The sequence below is a fragment of the Macrobrachium rosenbergii genome, chromosome 11 (assembly GCF_040412425.1).
Source record: "Macrobrachium rosenbergii isolate ZJJX-2024 chromosome 11, ASM4041242v1, whole genome shotgun sequence".
Taxonomy (NCBI): Eukaryota; Metazoa; Arthropoda; class Malacostraca; order Decapoda; family Palaemonidae; genus Macrobrachium; species Macrobrachium rosenbergii.
The window spans coordinates 33339014-33362932 of NC_089751.1; the positions used below are offsets into that span (position 1 = coordinate 33339014).

The 23919-nt window shown below is 36.2% G+C and overlaps 1 protein-coding gene across 30 annotated transcripts in view; it reads right to left on the reverse strand.

Moving 5' to 3' along the window:
• The window catches only part of EndoA (endophilin-A), a 534923-nt gene that overhangs the window by 54579 nt on the left and 456425 nt on the right, over positions 1 to 23919 (reverse strand). For 16 of the 30 annotated variants that reach the window (XM_067111520.1, XM_067111511.1, XM_067111508.1 and 13 more), the window contains one exon: positions 5300 to 5380. The exons of the other annotated variants lie outside the window; for them this stretch is intronic. In XM_067111520.1, the coding sequence (XP_066967621.1) occupies positions 5300 to 5380 (81 nt within the window). The remainder of the gene's footprint in view (positions 1 to 5299; positions 5381 to 23919) is intronic. 30 annotated transcript variants of the gene reach the window in all.

Here is a 23919-nt window from a genome sequence, read left to right on the forward strand (position 1 = left end):
GATGACACTAACTGGGAATGGAAGTAATCAAGTAAAATACACCACAACGCTAACCTACTCGAGGATATAATCACCATCATTGCCTCCAGCGCCACAAGGTGCAAAGGGCCTCTGAAATTCTGCCATGTCTTCTCTCGAAAAATATACTAAATACTAAACATACAAAAGGATAGCCAGTTTCTTGTAGTGCACAGTTCCTAGCTGAATAAGACAACAGAAAATTCAAGTAAAAGGTAACCTCTTGTTATGGTATGGTGTATTCTGGGAAATGGCTGACTGCTGATGTTAGTAAGACTGCCTGTTCTAGTATGATAGGAAGAGTGAGGTTTAAGAACCAGATACCCTTGTGTCAAGGCCACTGAGTGCAACTAGTGACAGCCAGATGTAAGTCAACTGATGAAATTAAATGAGAGTAAAAGTGCAAAATATGCGAGCAAAGGCAATCACAAGGCTGAGTCAAGATGCTTGCAGGTGATGTTTCTCAGGTACACAGAAGAGAAGTAAGGTGAAACCTAAACTACACTGCACACTTGACTGATAATCTGCATAAAGCCAGGATGAAGTAACCACATCCTAAAATTTTCCCACTATCTTTAGTGAGAACAGTCCTCTACCTGCACTTCTTTTAATCCAGATACCATTACATTCTTTGACTGGGTTATGAAGGACTAAAGGGGTAACAAAATATGTTGAGAGTGGGGTCTTGCTTAAGTGACATGAATGTATACCTAATTAAATATCTAACTGACCACAAAGGCATTTCTTCTGTTATTCCAATAAAGTAAAACAGGGAAGGGGCGACCTCTGATGTAGTATCAACATGATGACTTTGCTACTGGGTCCCAGTAACAAAGTCTGGGAAATAAGAAGAGGCTTCTTCTAGCAAACATGATTTCAGTTGCTAGTTCCTAAAGTTCATAACTGCTACTATTAGGAAACAGAAACCTACCACCTTCAATAACTCTACCTAAGAGATAAACCCCTGACAGAAGCAGATATCCACACTAGAGAAAAGTATTCTAGTAAAGGAAGCACAAATGACCTAAAACATATTGCACTGATTTTATCACTGTTATAAATATATCTTATTCAATATCTAACTTTCGTGCAGCATTTGCTGAAACTTTCTTGTTCTCAAAAGTTAGATGTGTGTCAAACATTACACCTAGAATAGTTAAAACTTCAAACTCATCCAGCAAAGTTCCATCCACCTGAAGGGGAGGATGGGGTGGGCAATCTGTACAAGATCAGCTAATCAAAAGTGTTTTTGTTTTACTGGAGTTTACATGTCTTTCTGTAAGGCTGCATGAATTGTGTTTTCTACTTTTAAGACATTTTTTTAAAAGTAAAAAAGGGTTTTATATTTTTGCATTTACTGTATAGGTTTTATCTTACCCTTTAGCTCTAACACATTTGTTTCACTACAAAGAAATTCCTTTAAGTATAATCTGTTTTAATACTGTATATTATTAATTTTTACCAAAACTTACATTTCAAGATGTCAAATGTAAGAAATTTATTCACCATTATCTAAACACTTGTGGTTTTTTACCCTTACAGAGCTTGAGTAGTTTTCTGCATTACATTTTTTGTGTTGTTTTATATACCATACTTTGATCTCATCAGAATGGGCTAATGCTTCAGAGATTCACCTTCCTTATCCATTAAGAAGTTAGTGGTCCTTGTGTTTTGGCTCTCATACCAATTCCTATTTTCCTCCAAGCTTCAAACAGGGTTCCAGCCCAACTTTTGGCCCCATTACATTGAAGCACGGGTTTCTCTGCTTCTCTTTATCCCTTCAGCTTACTTCTCGACTCATCAGGGCATCAGCAATTTTGCGCAACTGCCATTCCAGTCACTATTTTGGCTGTGTTCAAGGAACAATCAATTGGACTTTGAGTGGCACAATTTTATTCAGCATAGAAGTCAAGCTTAATTGTCTTTTAGAGGGCTGAGAGGCTTATATAGAGGGTGTAAAGGAGATCTTGCTCTCCAGTGGTAATGATCATAAGTTCTGATCTGCCCTCAAGTTGTCATTCTTTGGAGCTGATTCAAGTATGCCTCCCCTTGTAGGAGCTGATGGAACTGTTGTATATCTACAAGCTAAGATTATTGGGAATTGGTGGATCTTTCAATAACATTGTAAATGAATTTTTAATAGGCAGAACCCAAAGGGTCTGTGTTGATGGCCAGTATAGAAGCTTTAGTACTGTCATTTCAAGAGTATCTGAAAGTAGTGTTCTAGGACCTTTGCTATTTATTATCTTTACTAGTGATATGTGGCAAGGTTTGGAGAACAAACTGATTGCATACACCAAAGATGCTACTCTTCTAGCTGTGTTTCCTTCATGCACCTTAGGTCTGTGGTTGCAGAGTCCTTGAACAGAGATCTGGCATGAGTGGAGTAGGTTTTGGGGCATGAAGCTTAACCCTCCTAAAACTCAAAGTATGATAGTTAGTTGATTCAGAATACTCTTGCCTTTGCATTCTGGTTTACATTTAACCTAGGAGCAAATTCATTCCTGCTCATTGCTGACATCTCTTGAATACCAGGTGTATCAATTTTTTTCCTACCGTATTCCCTTATATTCATCTACCTTTTCCTATAACTTGTTTCTCTCTGCAGGCTGATTTCCCTTTGGAGTCCTCTTGGTTTTACAGTCTTTTGGTTCTATCCATAAGGGTTTTCAGCTCAAGATTTAAAGAAAGAAAACTGGTTTGGAATGAAACAAATATACTGTTTATTAAAGCAACATAATCTTTTCCCTACAGACCTATTACATCAACTGATGAGAATTTTTTCCTAGTCTCCAAGGGGGACATGAGCATGAGAAACTGGCAGATACCTAATACATGCCACTTTCTCTGCTGAGACATTTCAGTGTAAATAAGCATAGTACAAAGTAAAATGCTTAAAAAAAGTCTCAATTTTAATGAATCTCACTTCATGGCTCCAGGCAAACAAAGGGAAGCAGCCAATGCATAGCCAAAAGGCTGGCAAAACTGACAATATCAAGAAACTAATTTGACAGATATACAAAGGAAAGACCCAAGGTTTACATAAAATCAGACAAACATGACAAACCCCAGTATAACGAAGAAGAAAAAGGTTAAATAACATACACAAAAGATGGTATACATAATTGGGAGCAGCAAAGCTTCAAAACTACGAAAGAGAAATAGGGAAATAGATATAAATCACATGTGAGTTGTCCCCCAACCCTTAGAAGAGCAAGAAATTTGTCAGCAATTCCTTCCTTTGCCTAAATTTTAAGTATTCAAGTAATAGTCTCTCATAAGACAATGGTTTGCAATTTGTATGGGAACAGTAAACAGATACTATTCTAAGTCTAAAAAATAAAAGTAATGTAATGCATTATTTTTCAGCTGTAAATGTTATCAGTATAATGTAATTCTGGTTAGCTTTGATTCTATAGACTGACCAATTAAGCATTTTCATTATAATAACTTTAGATTAAAGAACAATTCATAATCAAAAACCTTGAACATACAGTGGCAGAGGAACTCTGTAAATGCATAAAAAGACCAAAGTCTCATTAAGAGTGATTCAGCTACCCATGGGGGTATGAATAAAAGTTTCCAAAATATACTCAGGGTCACCAAAATATAACACAGTTTCCTATGTGCACTGTATTGCACATCCAAGTTATGTAAAAATTTTCATCAGGAGGATTAGTAAGCTTCTAGAGAGTTATCAGTTAAGAATAAATTAACCTTCAGCTATTAAGCCAGTTTCTGCTCTTACGCGTAATAATTCTTAAGCATCTGTTTTGATATAAAGTCATAATGTGATTCATATTTTAAATACCAAATTTCTACAGGTTCTTAAAATTAGCTCTGAATAGCCTATATATATTTCAAATACCATTCAAGACTAAACCCTAAAAGCCTTAAAAAATATTTTGACTATTAAAAGCTTTTTCATCACAATCAAAAATAAAAATCATTATGAACTCATTGTTTTTCTAACTTTTGTAACTGTTCAAGGTATGTAAAATTTTATGCAAAATATCAGGAATTGTGATGCATATTAACCAAATCATTTATACAATCCTAAGATACTTTGAAAGCATTACACGAGTCTAAAGTATTCACAAAATGAGACAAAACCAATGAAATTTCTATGTAATTAACTCGCTAACATATTTCTATGTAAAACAACAAATCACGTGGCACTTTAATTATTTATATACTTGCAAGCACTCATCCACTCACATGCAAGCACAGCACACTACATACACACACTGATATATATATTTATATTATATATATATATATATATATATATATATATATATATATATATATATATATATATATATATATATATATATATATATATATATATATATATATATATATATATATACATATACATATACATACACACACAATATTATAAATGTTACTCTTTTCTTTTACTTAACACCCATTTCATTTAATCAATGTAGGTAACTAGCAATCACAAGATAAATGTGCATAAACACCAATCAAGCATAACTGTTATCACAATGCAATTATAATCTATGTTAAAAAAGTATGCAGTGCAACAAATAACTATTATCTAAAATTAGTAGCAATAAATATATATATATATACTGTATATACATACACTAGCACTGACAATAGAAAACCATCACATATAGCTAAAGTGCATTGTTGAAATTGGCATTCAAGTGCAACTGTCAAATAAAACAGAATCATAGCCTTCTTCAAAATAAATGTTAATCATTATACATCTACTATTATCAAAACAAATCAAATGAGTGGTGAACGATGTAGAATTTTAGGGAGAAAGGTCATAATAGTGCCTATTGCTCTACTGTGTGTGAACTAGCAACATAAGGGCCAGGTCTGTGATTAGTGCTTTCTTTTTTTCGAATTCAAAAGCTTACACATACTGTACTTCGGAAAGTACGGGCAGCAACACTTAATGTTAAGACCAATGCAAGGGGCTCAACAGCTTCTTTCTTTTGCAGTTTTTGAGTTAGATTATGAATTTCATTCGAAGACACGACAACTACTCCACAGGGCAACGTGCCAGTCTCAAACCCTAAAGTCTTCAGCACACTAGTAATATTTTATCCATTGTGATTTTTGGTATCTAAATAAAAGCACCTGTATTCCATAGCAAAAAAAAGTTGTTAGTAAATATGAACTTTTACCATACATTCCCTAAACCTGAGTAAATAGTCACATTACAGTGGACTTAAACATTCTCAATGGACTGAAAACTTCATTGTTATGAGAATGTGCACACCAGGGATTATGTGCGCACCTGGGTACTGGGGGGTGTGCGTGGGGGTGTGCACCGGAGAGCGGGCGGGCGAACCGTACGGGGACCTCTGAGGGGTGGTGGCTAGAACGAACCCCATAATATTCATTAAAATTTCGCTGATACTTGCTAACAGATTATGTTGTAACACCTTATAGTAAAGCCCCAACACACACTTAAAGATGTCTAAAAGTTTATAATTACCAGAAGGTCACAACATTTCTATATTATGAATGTTCCTTCCATGAAAAGCAGCAAATTCCTTCTCAAGGAAGTACAGTACGAATCAGATACTTGAAGTAGATCTAAGGAATATACTAATGAAACTTGTAAGTCAAAATGTATAACGTTGGTAAAATTGATAATTCATGATAACATTTATGTAGTTTAAATTATAGTACAACACTTAAACCTTCCTAGAATACAGACTTAGTAATATTATGAAAGATAATAATACAGGTAATGATGATTACAACAGATTAGCATACATTGTTTTATCACAAGATAAAATGTGATGAATTACATAAGCAGAATCTAGTTTACATAGATTTTCTAATTTTAACAGTCAGTAAGTTACCGAGACCTTAGGAGTAATTTCAAAATTCATGAGGTTAAATACAGTATATTAATCCAGTATACTTTTTAGATATGGAATATAGTGTACACATACACAAACAAACATATAAACTTGCATGTCTAATTGCTCAGTACAATGCATGTCACCTCCAGCAAGTGAATGATCTTATTTCACATGTGTTGTTTCACTCTTATTATCATTAGCTAAGCTGCCACCTTTGTTGGGAAAGCAGAGTGCTACGTGCCCACTGGCTCTATCATAGAATGAAGCCCAGAAAAATTTATGATAGCAATTAATAAAAAACAAAGAGAGAACAAAAAATATATATGATAAAATAACTGAAACCATAAAATGAGGCTCATGTGAGCCTGTTCAACAAACACCAATTGCATCCAGTTTAAACTTCAGGAGTTCTCACAATTTGACTAAATGGTCCCAGCTGGAAAATACTTCTGGAAAACTATGCGACCTTAACCCTTAATGGGTGGGCATCACCACAAGAATAGTATGCTTTGAGATTTCAGAGGGGAATGTACTGCCTCTCTGCAGCTCCAGGACATCTTTTTATTTATTTCCTTATAAATATACCCAGGGATTGCTGTTTGTTTTAATTCTTATCTTTTATGATAGTATGTCAGCTATAATTGAAATTTTGCAAAGAAAAGAGCTAAGAAATATTAGAAAAAACATGTATACCTCACAAAAAGTTACTGCATCTCCCCGTCTCAGTAAATCTCAAATATTTTACAACAAATATACTGAAAATCTGTTACTGAGTTTAGTTCTTATCTGTTATGATATTCTGTGAGCTGTAATTATAATTTTACAAAAAAAAAAATAAATTACTAGAAAAAATATGCATAACTTGCTAAAATTAGCATATTTTATGAGTGCCTTGTAAAAGAGGCCCCACACAGGGTTGTAAATAGTAATTTTTCAACTTCCCGTGGAAGGCGGGGAAAAATTTTTAGAATTTTTTTTCTTACACCATGTGCATTTGCAAATCTTCCTCTTTCCACTGATGTGTTTTTTCTTAAATTGGCCAACCTTAAATTTTGCCCGGTCTGGGGGTGTGCTTGATATATATTTAGCCCGTCCCTTAAGGGTTAAAGCTCACTAAAATATTGCATGATTCTTGGAATTAACTGATTATTTTGTGCATGATGGATGGTATAGTCTGGGTAGATCTGAATGCAAAGGATAACCAAACCCAAGACAAATTTTACAAAGCATACACCATGAGCTATTTGAATGATGGTGCCAGAGATTGATGCTAAGATCTGAAACCAGAAATTTTTATACAACAATTTAAGATGCAAGTCAGCTGCTGAAGACCAAACTTGGGAAAAATATTCAAAACTTGGCAGAATAAAGGAATAAAACCATTTCCTCAGGATGGATAGATCTCCAAAAACCTTGAAAGACTTTCTTAATACTATATCACCATTTTTATGTAACTGATGCAACTCAAGAAGAAATACACTGGAAGTCTTAATCCCAAGTGAATTTATAATCAAGAATGACACTTAGAAATTTTAAGCAAGTAGCATGTAGTTATCAAATCATTGCTAATGAAAAGAAGTGTGATGGGGAACCAACATCCTGTGGAATATTTCCCAAATATATATGAACCCATTTTAAGCATTTCCTAGCACTGCAAATTTCTTACTCCTTTTCATCTACCATACACTGACTGGAATTACTGTACTGCATTTCTGTTGCAAAATTGCATTTGACATTAATGATTCACCTTATATTTGGTCACAATGTGACTGCATAATTTAACAATAAATATGAACACTAAATGATTAAAAACCAAAGACATTTCTTTCTACTGCAAACTTTACTTTTCTATCTTAATCTAAGAAAGAATAAGAACAGAGTACTCATAAACACAAAGGTTAAGTATGGAGGCAATTTCCTAAGCTGTACAGTTTAGAAAATGAACTGTCTTACTAGGAAACTTAATTTACTAATCACACAAAAAGCTACACAATGTAAGATTTCTCCTAATAAAGAAAAAATACCAATTAACAGCTTCTGCATTAACTGTAGGCTGAAACCAATATTTACATAAGTTTTAATGTTAATATCATTGCAATCTATGTGCTTAATTATAACAGTAAATTTTCAGAATCTGCAATCAATAAATTTGTCTAATTCAGAGATATGCCTGCATTAATTTAGTGCATACATTCCTTTTAAAAAATACTGTGCTATTTACCATAATTGTTGTACTTAAAAGTTCATGTGTTTTATTATCATCAGAGAACATATCAATAGACAATAAAAGGCTATGTAAATATCAAAACAGGCTTCAGGGATGTTACCTGACCATTATAGAAATGACTAATTTGGATACTGTCGTGACCAATGCAGCTTCATCACCAACTGTATGGTTAAAGCTACTTTAAGTACAACTAACTATAGTATTACCTAAAAGTATCTACTTTCATTAATAATAATAAGAGCTTAAATCTGTCATGAATTTTCAATAAAAATAATTACAGAGCCTTAATTGTTATACTATTTCTACTTCTGACAATTAAAAATGAAACCATTTACTTTTTTACACCTCATTCAGAATAATGATGCTTAAAAATAACAAGTATCAATGACAAAAATTTGTTTAGAGATATTGAAAATAATAAAATCTAACTAATATGCTGTAATAACACAAAATAACTAATAAAATGATAATTAACTGCAGAAATAATTAAAACTGTAATCTTTTAGGAAACAGCAGAGCAAACAGCATCAGTTTGTAGTCTTAGAACTCTGCTATGACAGAAAAAAGGATCAATTTCTTCATAGTTCTGGCTCACTCAAATAAGGATTACCTTTTTTTTAGTCATATCCTCCCTTCAAGATAAAATAGCACCTCAACTGAACAGACACTTTGGGGGTCTGGCTTTCTGGTAAGTAACAAAGACCTCATATTATAGCCTATTCTTCAATATATTTCAGACACCTTACATGTAGCAGCAATTCCACATACAGATGCTCCTCTACTTACAAACTTTCAGAGATACGAACAACCGTAATTGTGAACTAAAATTTGTCCAGAGCGCTCTGTCTGCCACCCATAAGATCAAATTTTGCATTGCTCGCCTCAGCTTAGTTACAATTTCTGCTGCCACCCATGCCAAACAGCCAATATGCCAGTATGCCATCCCAGACTTCCAAGTCTACGCAAGTGGTTAAGATGTCATCTCTTGTGCTCCGATTTATTCGTGTGGTTTTATTGTGAAATATTTAGCACATCTCTTGTCTCTCATGGCTAATGGTAAGCATAAAACAAGTGATCATAGTGATAGTGGTAAAAAATGGCAAGCTATCTCAACGGAAACAAAAGTGGCAATTATAAAGAGATTAGAAAGTGGTGAAAAAATGGTTGATGTAGCACACCATTATAATATGAGCTGCTCGATTATCGGCACAATTTTTCAGAATGAACATAGAATTATGGAACATGTACAAAGTGCTGTGCAAATGCAGTCAACAATTATAAGTAAGAGAAGGGAGAGGGTGGTAGAAAAAATGGGAAAACTTTTGGGTGTCTGGATGAAACACCAGAGACAAAGATGTGTACCACTTAGCCTTATGCTCATTCAGGAAAAGGCTAAAAGCCTTTTCCATGACTTGAACGCTAAGGCTGGCGAAAGCGCTGAAGATGAAACATTTGCTGCAAGTCATGGATGGTGTCATCATTTCAAAATACGTGCTAACTTACATCACGTGTCCGTTAGCGGTGAGTCAACGAGTGCTGACAAAGAAGCAGCCGAAAAATTTCCCGTGATACTGTACTCAAGGAAATAGTTGATAAGGAAGGTTATACCCCTCAGCAAATTTTTAATAATGATGAGACAGGCCTTTTCTGGAAAAAATGCCAGAAAAAAATACATCAGCAATGAAGGGAAGACTATGCCAGGATTTAAGGCAGCAAAGGATAGGCTAACTTTACTGCTGGGTGGCAATGCATTGAGAGACTTGAAGCTAAAACCTCTCCTTGTGTGTCGTGCAGAAAATCCATGGGCACTGAAAAATATCACAAGTTCTCTAACTGTAGTCTCGATGTCCAACAGCAAAGCCTAGGTTACTCTTGCTGCATTTGAAAACTGGTTTTTACATCACTTTGTTCCCGAAGTCAGGCTTTACTGATGCAAGAATGGGATTCCTTTAAAGTTTCTCTTAATTTTGGATAATGCCCCTAGTCACCCTCCACACTTAGATGATTTCCATCTGGATGTTAAAATTGTTTATTTACTCCCTAACACAACCTCACTCAGCCAATGGATCAGGGCATAATAGCATATTTCAAGAAATATTACACTTGCCGTGCATACAGGCGAGCATTAAAGGAGGTAAATGACCCAGATGTAACCTTACATGACTTTTGGAAGAGTTACAACATTTACAATTTATAAAGAATATTGATGCTACATAGCGAGGGGTGAGTAATATAAAGATGAATGGAGCATGGAAGGCCTTATGCCCACAGTCTGTAAATGACTTCAGAGGGTTTAACCACGAAGAGGAGGCAAAGGAAATCCTTAAAAGTCTTGTTAGTTAGTTATAAATGATTTGTTTAACCAGACCTGGGGAAGAGGACTTTGAAGAGCTGTTTGAGAGTCATTCAGAAGAGTTGACGAATGAGGATTTAATGGAACTGGAAGAAATGCAAAAAACAGAAGAACAAGAACAACAACTTGTTCCCTTGCAGAAGTTTTAAACCAAGTTGATGGCCGAGGGGTTTTCTCTCATAGAAAAAGCGTTGACTAGGTTTGAGAATCAGGACCCCAATTTTGAGAGATTTTCAAAAGTAGCAACAACAATCAATGATGCTATCCAGTGTTATTGTATTATACACGGTGAAAAGAAAAGAAAAACAATGCAAACTTCCTTAGACAAATTCTTTAAACCAGTGCCTTCAACCTTAAGAGGCTCCCCAATCCATTAACTGCTTCCTCCCCAAATGAAGAAGGAGGTGATGAAGAAATCCTTGCCGAAGCAATCCTTCCCAAAGAAAGTGATGCAGAAGAAAGAAATCCTTCCCGAAGAAGATATTGATGACCCTTCACCCCTGCAATTCCACACTGCCTCTCCCCCTCTCCTCATTCATCATGTCAAGCATAAAACACCAGTTTCAGAAATAAAAAAATGACATTTTTATGATAAAATAAAGTTTTATATATACTTACCAAGTACAGGCAGTCCCCGGTTATTAGTAGGGGTTCTGTTCTGAGGGTGTGATGATAACCGAAAACTGCCGCTAACTGAAAATCGGTGATTTTTGGGGCTTATCGGCACCAAAAAGCCCCGATTTTTCGATTATCGGTCCCGAAAAGCACAGATTTTTGGTTATGGGCACCTATGTTAGGTATGTATCAGTGCCAATACCCAATTATCGGTGCCGATAAGTGGAAATCAGCAATTTTCGGCATAAAAAATTGCAGACTTTTGTTGCCGAAAATTTCAGATTTTCATCGCTAGACAAGTGCCGTTAACCGAGCCCGCCGTTAAACGGGGACTGCCTGTAATTACATTGCTTATAGTTTCACTTGCCAGCAGCTTAAAAATTTTGAAATTCGTGGTAGCGCTGGTGTCAGTCAGTGTAAGTGACTAGTCCTCGCCCACTTTCAGGGTACGAGAGGAGCAACTTCAACAGTGTGATTCAGTTGTTTTTGCCCTTCTTTCCATATGAGGGGAGGGAGGAGGGCTTGATTCGTAATTATTTGGTAAATACAGGCAGTCCCTAGTTAACGGTGATCTGGTTTTACGGCGCTTGTCTAGAGCCGAAAATCGCCGATTTCTGCTTATTGGCACTGATAATTGGATATTGGCGCCGATACATACCCAAACTGAAAACCGAAAATCGGCACTTTTTGGCGCCGATAAGCCCCAAAAATCGCTGAAAAAGCCCCGAAATCGCCGATTTTCGATTATCATCACACCCTCAGAACGGAACCCCTGCTGATAACTGGGGACTGCCTGTATATGTAAAACTTTATTTTATCATAATGTCATTTTTATGTATGTTAATTACAAAGTAATTACATTGCTGAATCCCAAATTGACACGGAGGTGGGATATATGGATTAACCACCCCAAAACATTATGGATGATAATGAGTTAGAGGACTGCAAAATTAGCATTAGTACAATGCTTGCCATTTCTTACCTGGTAAGAGCTGCTGCAGGTAGATACTAACTCTGGTTGGCACTCATCTTAACCATGTAGGGTGTGGAGAGTTGGCCATACGCACCTCTACATCAGTGGGTACTAACAAAGTATACAAGAAGTCAGTTGCCCCTGCCCTAGGCCTATACTGACAAACCAAATGACTAGAATCAATGAACACGAGCATCACCTACACCACAAAATATAAAAACACCACCCACCCATTAAAGCCAAGACTGGTGGTCTCCAGGTACAACAGTACCTCCAGGCTCCCCTTACGACTCAACACCCAAGTTCAAGGCGAAGAGAAAAGGAAGGAAGAAAGGCTTCTTGCACTTCCTCCCCCAACACCATGCCAGCCACGGATAATGGCCCTAAAGTACTACAATTTTCAAAAGTAGTTTCCACATCACGAAGATAATGGGTCGCAAAGACAGACTTGCACCTCCAGTAAGTCGCTTGAAGAACTGATGATAGAGACAGGTTGTGGTTGAAGGCTAAAGACGTGGAGACAGCTCTGATCTCACGAGCTTTAGCTTTGATGCATGTTAAAGCCTCTTCTGCAACCTGAGAATGGGCCTCCGAGATCAGATCCTTCAAGAAGAAAGACAAGCAGCTCTTTGATAGGGCACAAGATGGATTCCTAACTGAGCCCCACAAATTACTCATAGGACCATGAATCTTTTCTGTTCTGTGCAAGTAGTACCTCAGTGCTCTCACTGGGCACAGAACTCTCTCCTCATCTGGGCATAGTATTTCCATCAGGCTTTTAATAGTGAAGGAACAAGGCCAGGGCTTGGTTGGGTCTTCATTCTTTGCTTGTCAAGAGCATCCACTTCAGTGACCCTTTTGGTGGTCACTAACGTAGCAAAAAAGAGGGTCTTCCTGGTAAGATCTAGCAACAAAGCAGAACGAAGAGACTGGAAGTGGGGTCCGGAGAGCCATTTAAAATACTACATCCAGATTCCAAGAGACGGGCTCTTGCCCCTTGGATTTGGAGGTATCGAAGGATTTTATGAGATCAGACAGGTCTTGAATAGCAGAGATCCATACCTCTGTGCCAAAACACTAAACTCAGCGTAGCCCTGTATCCTCTAATCACAGAGGAGGACAGGCCCCTAGATGTCCTCAAGTACAGGAGAAATTCGGCAATGTCTGCTACAGACGTCTTAGAAGATAAGATGTCATGTCTTCTACCCCAGGCTCTGAGATTGCCCACTTGGCTTGATAAACTTTGTCGGAGGTGGAGCCCCTACACTTGGCAATAGCCTCTGAAGTTGCTCCGAGGAGTTTCCTGACAGTCTGAACCCTGTCAGGGCCAGAGTGGACAATCCTTGGTGGAATCACCTGAAGTGGGGTTGTCTGAGCAGACTTAGTTGCTGTGACAACAACCTCAGGAAGTCTGTCAACAGCTTAAGGAGATCCGGGAACCATTCCTGTCGCAGCCAGAACAGGGCCACTAGAGTCACTGTGACTGCTCCCAGGCGTAGGGGAGTACACCAGTGACCTTTGCCTAGGAGCGTTGGTGGGACGAGCAGCCACCACCTCCCCTGACACTTCGCTACCACTTGCACTTTTTTCCACTTTGTCCATAAGGACACACACACTGAAGCATCCAACTGGGTCACAGTATCCACAATTAACCCCATTTTGACATCAAAATTACGTATGAGTTTTGACTTGAGACTGGCGAGGGGATTGGGTTCGGAAGTGAGGGAGCCGGGTAAAGGAGTAGGCTGAATAGTTGGAGAATTGGGAACAGGTGACACAGTGGGAGCAAGTAAAGGTAAAGCAGGAATATCATCATCAGCAGAACTAACTACGGTCTTGCTATCTACTGTCTGTTTTTTGGCTCTTGCAGCTGCCTTACATTTCCTGTCTGTCTAATTTCACTAAATGAGACCCCAAACCTTCCATTTTCTAGCATCCCACTCTGAAAATTCATCACATGTTCAATCAACTGAACACTCTTGTCCCCTACTTTCTACACACAGAATGAGAGTCCTATTTCACTTTAGTGAGCCTAGTATTGCAGTCTTTGCTGCAATACCATAGGCTAGCAGGGCTAGAGTCTGACATACTAGGCTAAGTCTAAGAAGCCAACAGTCGAGTTATAATATAAGTCAAATTGAATAAAAAGCGTCCTAAATTGAAAATTAATGGTCTTGCTAAGAGAGAACCTAACATAAATACAAAAGCCATAGGCTACCAGTACTTCACCCAAAGAAGAATCTCAAAAGGAAATGTGACAAAAGCCAAAATTTAAGCTGACTGCTCACAACTGAACCACTGTTGGAGCTGGCAGAAAAACAACTGAATCATGCTGTTGAAGTCGCTCCTCTCGTACCCCAAAAGTGGGCAGAGACTAGTCACCTACACCAACACTAGTGTTACCACGAATTTCAAAATTTTTAAGCTGCCGGTGAGTGAAACTATAAGCAATGTAATTACTTAGTAGGTTACATATATAAAACTGTGCTTTACTGTTATTATCATAATTTGTTTAATGTTAGGTTTTATAGATCATTTGTATTAATAAAATACTCTATAAAATACAGTACAGTACTAGTATTGTGTTTTAGTAAGAAAAAACAAATAGTACTGTATGTAATGACTGTGCATATACCAAGTTGAACTTATGAGCAAATTCAAGATACAAACAGCCATTTGGAACGTAACTCGTTTGTAAGTAGAGGAGCGTTTGTAGTTCCTAACCTACACTAACCTGTACTTAAGTAACAGACCTTATATTATAGCCTGCCCTTGAATATTTTTTAGAATCTTACAGACAACAGCAATTCTACATACTGTAGTTGCTAACCTAAAGTGACCTGTACTTTACACTTAATATTCAGTTCAAGAGATTTATTCAAAAATGTATCATAAAGATGGTAGAATAGCAAAAAATGATCACAATATCACAGCTACAGTAAGTACAAAATTTCACTAAGTTAAGGTCTGTTAATTAGAAGTGTTACCACTTATGAATGTGAAAATGCAATACAGTAATAAGTTTATTCATAAAAAATTAATACCCTTCTTTCTTTCCAAACTGAGCTACTTGACAGAGTTCTAGAACAATAGTACAGTAACTATAATGCGTAAAAAAAATTGAAAACAAAATACAGATTTGAATTATCATAAAAAGATTTTTTGTACCTTTCCTTTTCTTTCCAAGTACAGTAGTCTCCTCTACACAATCTTTCTATCCTAAAAATTTTGAGGCATCAGGCATGTCACTGAATAACAATATGCCTTATAACTGCTAATTATATTATAATTCTGCAGTAATAATAATGAACATAAAAAACTTAATTTTCTTAAAGTTAAGTTCTCAAAAATGAGTAATGATGAACCAAAAGTGAAGATTCTAAAAAATGTTCCTATTGCAGTACATGTATAGTCTTTCCAAAACTAAACATTCACTAGTGGCTTATGCTTCAACACCTACATATAATACAGTATGTTTAATTTTTAGTACTTACATTAATTTCTGCATAAATGGATTGTCATGTAGGCTATCTATCAACTATCAAGGGGAAAACAAGTGCAACTGTTTTGAACCAAGATCAAATTTCTTCAATGTAACATTCTTTGTGGTATGAAGAATGCTACAATCCAATATTGGTTTAATCTGTCTTAATTTATTTTCAGATTCTTTATACCATGAGGTTTTGATAAAGTTACTGGGTGCTTTATTTCCCATATCCACAAGGGCAGGTATCCAATATATTTCAACAATTAAACCAGCCTCATGTAATTTGTAGAATGAAAACTTAATTTGTTACAGAAGAGAATGTTTAGGACAACAGCGTTGAATGCTCCTGAATGCTTCTGATAGTTACAGAAAAAAGGGATTTTGACAAAGGAAAAATCTATTTCTGGAGAGGGGACCGTGTCACCCGGTGAAAAAGTCCATTCAGCACTTATTTCTAGGTAATTCCGTTGCTAGATACCAGAGAAAGCTAAATGAAATGCTGGAGTTACTACCCCCAGAGCGAGCTCCATTAGATGGAGTCGTGTATGGAAAAGGGTGAACTACAAAACATGGAACCTTATCCTATAGAGATCCCAAAGTCAAAAGTCCCACAGAGAGGTGCCGTTACAAACCCATGCACCACTCGCTGACAGTATACAAATCACCGCTAGCCGCATTCCATGAAAGCAACACCCCACCAGAATGATGTTTACTATCGGGGGGAGACAACACATGACAGAGGTGGGTCACCGGGTGACATCGGTCCCCTCTCCAGAAATAGATTTTTCCTTTGTCAAAATCCCTTTTCTGGATCGGGTCCCGTGTCAGCCGGTGAAAATTAACAGAGAAATAAATATCATTCTTAAACTGTAAGAGATAACAAAATGTAAGGGGGAACAGAAGACCAAAGGTCCACAAAAATTTTAATTGCTAGCAATAATAACAAGTAATGTACAAATGTAACTGATGGGAGCTTAAAATTAACATGACAATATAAAAATATACTTAAACAAAATAACTATACAAAATTGAAAACATTATAACATAAATGTGTCATTTAAACAAATATACAGATAACACGGTTAGGTGATAAAGTCAAGGCACGCCTGACTGAAATGACTGTAAGGGGATAACTGAGGCAGTGGAGGAAGAATTGACTAGGAATCAGAAAGGGTACTAGAGGGAGGGACAACGTTCCCTGCCGCGACTGCTGAGAATTTAAGAGCTTCTAAGGATTTCAAATAGTGACGTTTGAAAACCAAGGGTGACTTCAACCAGTGTATTTGGTAAGATCCGCAAAATTCATGTAATGGAAGTAGTTAATGGAGGTGGCCACAGCTCTAATATCATGAACTCTTGGGACTGAGTCAGGATTAGCCTGCTTGATGAAGTAAAGGATTTGCTGTCTAATAGCAGACATAGAGATATTACCCCCTTCCTGATAAAGAGAGGCCCAGATGAGAAGTGAGAGGACCTGTCTAAATAAGCCCTCAATGTATGAACTGGACATAGGGACAGGTCTTGAGGAAGGGGGAGAATTTTCCAAGGCGACCACCTATTCTATGGACCTTTATTTTTGGCTAGGAATTTAGGGTGAGGAATCAGCAAAACCTCCCTGATGGAAGGAAGTCGACATGGTTGGATTCCCTAGAGAGAGCAGACAGCTCTGAAATTCTAGCACCAAAGCTAGGCTAACTAAGAACAACGTTTTCCTCAATAAGGAAAGGTAGGGACAAGACTGATTATCGATATCTGAGGCTAACTTCAACACGTCATTCAAAAACCAGGAAACCGTATGTGGATGGATTACTGTTCTCAGCCATGCACAGGCCTTAGGGATGGAAGAAAAGTAAGGATCTGTGAGGTCAATTTTGAAACTGTACAAAAATACTTTCCGTAAAGCCGACTTGACTGTAGTAACAGTACTGGAGGCTAAACCCTTCTCAAACAGTGACCTAAAAAGGAGATTGCCAAATTTATGGTCATTACTGTAGCCTTAGATTCTTTCAAAAGAGTGCTAGCTTCTTAACTGCTGAGTCGTACTGCCGAAGAGTAGAGACCCGCTTATCTGATTCCAAGAACATGGTATTGACAGGATCAACATTAGCATCCCTTTGAGCCGCAAATTTCATAAAGTCCACAAAGCCAGGGCATTTTGAATTTTTAAGGAAGCTGACACAGTCTGAGTTTGTACTACTTGTGTTAGTTTCGGACTGGGGATTTGGATTTGGCGAAGTTTCAGTTCCAACAGAAGTGGAAACCAGTTGCTCTTTGGCCAGTAGGGAGCCACTAGAGCTACTTGACCCTTGAATGTCCTGAGCTTGTGAAGGACCTTTAACAACAAGTTTACTGGAGGGAACAGATAAATCTTCTTCCACCTGTTCCAATCCAATGACATTGTGTCCGTGGAAAGAGCTTGAGGGTCCAGGTTGGGAGCTACGTAATGAGGAAGCTTGTTGTTGAGCTTGGTTGCAAACAAATCTACCTCATATTTTCAATACAGTAATGTTAATTGCAAACCTTGTTGCACACACAATTTCAGTAAAAACAAAAGCAATTATACATATAAAAATTGATTTATGTCATATGATAATAAAGCCTAACCCTAATGGAGGTCTGGAGTTATAATTATCAATCTTATTTGTCATATTGTTTATTGTTTATGTTATTACAGAGTACATATTATGAAAAAATTGAGAAACAAGTCATTGTGGACTTTCCAAGTCAGAGGAAGTTCTAGAACTTGAAGAATTCCAAGCCTTAGTGTTATTGAATCATTATATTTGACTGGGAATGGTGGAGCAAGCATGGTCAATTATGAAGATCTCTCTTTGGCCAAGCAACCTTCTAGTAGGAGAATTGTTAATGATAAAATATGTCTGGGGAAAGTTGACAAACACCAGTACAGATTCTTAATAATCTATCATGAATGGACTCAAGTTCTTTCACATCAAGTCAAATGCTGATCTAGATACAGTATTGAAGTTCAATAGTTTGTTACTGATAGTACTGCTTCATCATATTGTAACAATATTGAGAGTTACCAGCCCTCAAGATTATATTAGATGGTTTCCTGATCAGATTTAGAGTGTCTTTGCATTTCTCTTTTACATGAGCTACATAACCTTTCCAGTCCAGGTGTGTATCAAATATCAGGCACATGAACTTTACCGTTTGGCTGATGGGCATTACTTTTTCCTCATTTTTAATTTGATTTCATAGTTTTATTTTCATATAACACCTTTATGAGCCAGAAGAGCTTTGATCTTTTTTCAGCAGAACACTGAAACCCTCCAAAGGCAGCCCATGTAACTATTTAGCAATAGCCATATTAAGGATACACGGGCCAAGTTGCAGGTTTGATGCTGTTGAAAATATAGACAATTTTAACACCTGTAGTTATTAATTTTTATTGTCATAATTCAATATTTTTTATATCAAACTTTCCCATTGTGTCTTGAGCATTTCCAACTTAAATTCCAATTCAGTCTAAGCCTTCTATGCCATTCTCAATGATTTCTTGGGCCTTTCTACTGGTCTTTGTCCTGCTATATCTACTTTACTTTTTTTGGCAATTCTCTCATCACAATTCCAAAGCACTTCAAAGTATGAGATCTCGGTGTATTTCCAAGTACCTAATCATTTGTAACATGGTTTTCCCACTGCACTCTTCCCATGAATCTCAGCATTTTATAGTCACACTGCAAAGAGTAGTAAGGTCTTATGCAAGCTCTTCTTACTTCATTCAAGCTCTTGCTGCTTCTTTTCTATTGCTCACTCAATACCTGTATTTCACAATCTGTGTCACAAAGGTAACAAAAATATTCCTCCTCTCCTAAGATTTATCCTTCATTCTCAATATGGTGCTCCACCTCCAACTTTTCCCACTTGTTTCTTATATTTTTAAGGCATGAAAAGTCTTGCATTTCACATCTATTAAGCAATCCGATGCATCTCAAAAATGCTATCTGATACATCTTATACAAAGTATAATATCTTATACAGTATATACATTAGTTTCACTGTCACACCATTATTCATGTCCATATAAAAACTGTAGACTGCAAAGGACTAATGTATAGTCTTACTTTTGTAAATACTGTTAGTTTATTTAATTTCCACATCTTATTCAACCTGTCCATTATTTGACTTGCCTTTTTTATTCTCACTAAATTCAAAGTGAAAATGACTGATATCAGGAAGAAAATCCATCCATAAAACATCTGTGAAAACAAATCATTAACTGAGCCATTCTGTGAGTGTTAGAAACACCTTGAAAAGACTCAACAAAAACAGCAACCCAATCAGGGATTAAGCTGAGAAAAAGAAGACAACAACTAAGTGCCATGTCAGACAAACATGTAATTGATGTTATTACTCCTAAATACTTGGGTGACTCAACCTCATTAACCCTTTCTGGATCTAGTGTTATTTCATCATTTGGGGATACTGTCCTCATTATTTTTGTTTTTCTTAAATTTACCTCAAGTCCAATCTCTCAAGATGTAAGACGCATTCTGTTAAGTAAACTTTGTAAACCTGGTGGTGTTTTGTGGTCATTTAAACAAGTCTCTCAAGTTCTGTCGTTACTCCAGCCTAATTCTCTTTCATCACCAAACACTTTTTTTCATTGTATAATCTGTGTAAAGGGCAAACAGTGAAGGGAATAAAACATTTCCATATATCAACCTACTGTTAACTGCAGTTTCACTTGAAAAGACTATATCAAATGTCAAAATTTATAACAGAGAGCTTCCTGTCACTTATTAAAATCTCTAGTGGTGTAAAAGTGGGATAAAATATAAGAAGACGGTACATGAAATGGTTATGTAAGAGCTTCTCCATAAATAATTAACCAATATACAGTAGTAGCAAAAAGCTGCACATTTGGAGTTCAAGAAAGACTACTGCTATATAACTAAATTAACTACTTGAAAGTAAAAAATTAAAACATACAGGTTATGGTTACCTGCCCAGATTTCATGTCCCAAGTACCTGTGTTGCCTTCCAAGATTCTAGGTATGCAGAACTTAGCCAACTATAGGCTTCATGTCAAGACAGAGTTGTCTGAGATTTTATATTAGTCTCTCTCTGCCAAAATTAGGTCCAGGGGGGTACCAGGCAGTGGCTGCTGATGATTCAACAAGTTGACATGTGGATCAAACCCACCCAATTCCTACCTCACAGAAATGGTCAGGCCCTGAGTGAAGCTCAATCTTGGGACTCATGTAGTGTGAGTTTCTCTCTCTCTCTCTCACACATACACACACACACTCTCTCTCTCTCTCTCTCTCTCTCTCTCTCTCATGCGATGAAAAGAAAAAAGGCAATAACAACAATACAAGAGAGTTAGTAAACAAAAAAATATGGCCCACACTGTGAATTCATGCTTCTTTGTACAAACTTAATCTTTAGAGTACACGGAAACAAAAATCCTTCTGAATGACTAAATTGTATACACCTGTTACTCACGTACAAAATGCTTTACTTTAATCTTTTGACCTCTTCCTTCTTAGTAAATATCTATCAAGATATGAGACAGCAAGAAGAAAAATCCATATGACAATGACAGAATTTGAACCTGCCATATTTTGGGTCAACAATCTGACACATTACCCATAAGTCAACCATGTCTTGGCAAAAACAGCTTACCATGTCAATTACAATATATTTGTCAACCATTAAGAGTCTGAATCATAACTTGCTACTTCCAAAAAAATGTGTTATAATATTATGTTGTTTACCGTATGCGTGCTTTTAATCTTTTAAGACCAACCTCAGCTTCAAGCAACTGCTTCAATACTTTTAGGCTAGGATACATTGCTACATACAAGGATTCCAGGCAGGAAACCTCCAGGCCAAATTCATGAAATCTAGGTAAGCAACTAATAAAAAAACAAAGGGGCAATGGAAATCAAAATCCTTGGAAAACATGTGAAAAAAAACCTTTATAGTTACAAACTATAAATAGCAGCTGACAAAAATACACAATGATTGCATGTATTGTATCTGAGTACAGCAATATGTCATTAATATTCTAATTTTTCACAAATCATGAATAGTCATAATTATCAATTGTACCAACATCAATCTGCTTATAACTAGTATTGACATCTAACATTCATACACCATTTACAAAATGTTATCAGATACATCTTAGATCTAAAAAGTTCTTCACATGGCACACTCAAAATTCCTGTATTCAATTAAAAATACAACTATTCTCTGTCATCTTCAAATTAAAACATGCTTAACATCTCTGTACTTGTAGTCAAGAAATGCTGGTACTGTATAATTTTCAAAAGCATATACAGTACACACATGAAGATACAGAAAAAAATAAAGGCCAAGGCCTGCCACAATTGAAACAAAATATTTGTAATGTATATGTTTAATTATTTGAATAACTAATTTAATATGATATTATCAGGACAGGTAATTAGGAACCAAACACTGCATTAATGTTAAGACAAAGGATGCTTCAGAACTTATTCTCATCGTCTCCTGTACCTCCCTTTTACTTATTTTAGATTCTGGAATTAATCCATTTGTGCATACATACAAAAATGAATGTATATAATCAAACATTCTCTTTTCTGGCTTTTAAATCCAGTTTCATACAAAATATATTTACTACTAAGGAAAAAAACTAATACAGTTATCTGCATAGGTACAGTATTTATATATGCTTTGTACTAACTGGCTAATGTACTTCTTAAAGCTTCAGCAATCATTTAACATGATTCACAGACTTCTTTCTATCTGAAACAAATCATTCTTGAAGTTACACAGAACACAATTAACATTTTCCTCAATATTGTAAAGTTTTGACTTACTGCAGTCACTGCAAAATTAGCAGATGCAGCTGGGCTGTACTTGATAAAAAAATCAAGAGTAACATGTAGTACGTGGATGATCATGCCTTAGCCACTCAAGATGAGCAATGCAGTTTTTAGCAACAAAATTTGCCAGTGGCACTTGCATGTATATCAACCAGTCTTTTAAATAGATAAGGCTTCTCTTTACACTTGAAAATCATTTACCAGTAATCTGAATATCAACATAAACATTTTGATGCACCCGTACTGAACCAGAAAAATCAACATATCTCTGAACTTTGTGTCATTATCTGTCATGCACCGTAGTCCGTAAACTTTACTATTTCAGAACCGAAAAATCAAGCTTTTAGTGAAAGCACTGGGTATAAAGTTATTTCAAGACTGAGTCCCACTTTAAATGTAAAACTCTTTTGAATATATCATTACAAAACACTACCAGAAACATCATTGTTGGAGATTTTGTTCATGATATGGAAAATGAAAGAATTAATAGCTCTTGTAAAGTGACTTTTGACAAATTTAAAAGAACTTGTGAATTTATCAAATTTTTTTAACCATTTCTATTCATTCAAGTATAGAACGGGGTTATCAAAATGATGATTTAAGAGCAATACCCCCAAATTATTTGAACCAAAATATGTTTCTAAAGATGCTTCCAGCACATTACTTAGAGTATCTATTCAAAATATAAATATGACTTAACTGTTTCTGATATGGTCATCAAAGCCAACAAAAATCAGGACAAATAGTATTTAGTGGAATGTCTTTTAAATCTATAAAATAAACAAGTCATCATACTTAACATTCATGTTCATATAGCCATTACTGTCTGAAAGCATCTGTCACCTACTACATTCCTCATACTCTTTGATACACAATATATTTCTTCTACATAATAAGTTCCATAAACATACAGAAAAAACCCACATCACTTTTTAAAGTCATTCACAGGGTCACTGACATCAGCCTTGGCTAGTGAGAAGTTGAGATTATTTATGCTGACTGCCTTCAGCAATATTTAAACGTAAAAAAACATACTCTGACCTAATCAACATAGTTTTAGGTACGTATTGTTCAGTAGTGTAAGAAATGGAGGTGATAATGCTGATAAATGTGATAATAATCTGTAAGCCATAACCATAACTAGTAAAATAATATTTCCTTTAATTACAGAAAGAAAACCATGACTCAAAATCAAGCTTTGCACTAATTCACAAGCATAAAAGTATGAGAAACGACTAACACTAGAGAGCCTGTTCATATTCGAGCACAAGCTATGATGCAATACTAAGCAAGAGGGGCATGGTGTAGGGGTTTCATCAGCTCCTACAATCAGCTTTTCTGAATATTTAAAAAGAAAACTTTTTGCTTTTCGTCCACTGTGGAAACCAGAAACTCAGAGAATTTTATTTACAACTCTACTGTATTCAAAGAAATATTTTAGATAACTCACTAACACCAATATTCTCAAAACTAATGCAGTAATAGCACACACTAACCTTATTTTCTTATTATGTACAGTAAACAAAAAAAACTTGCCATTTCTCAC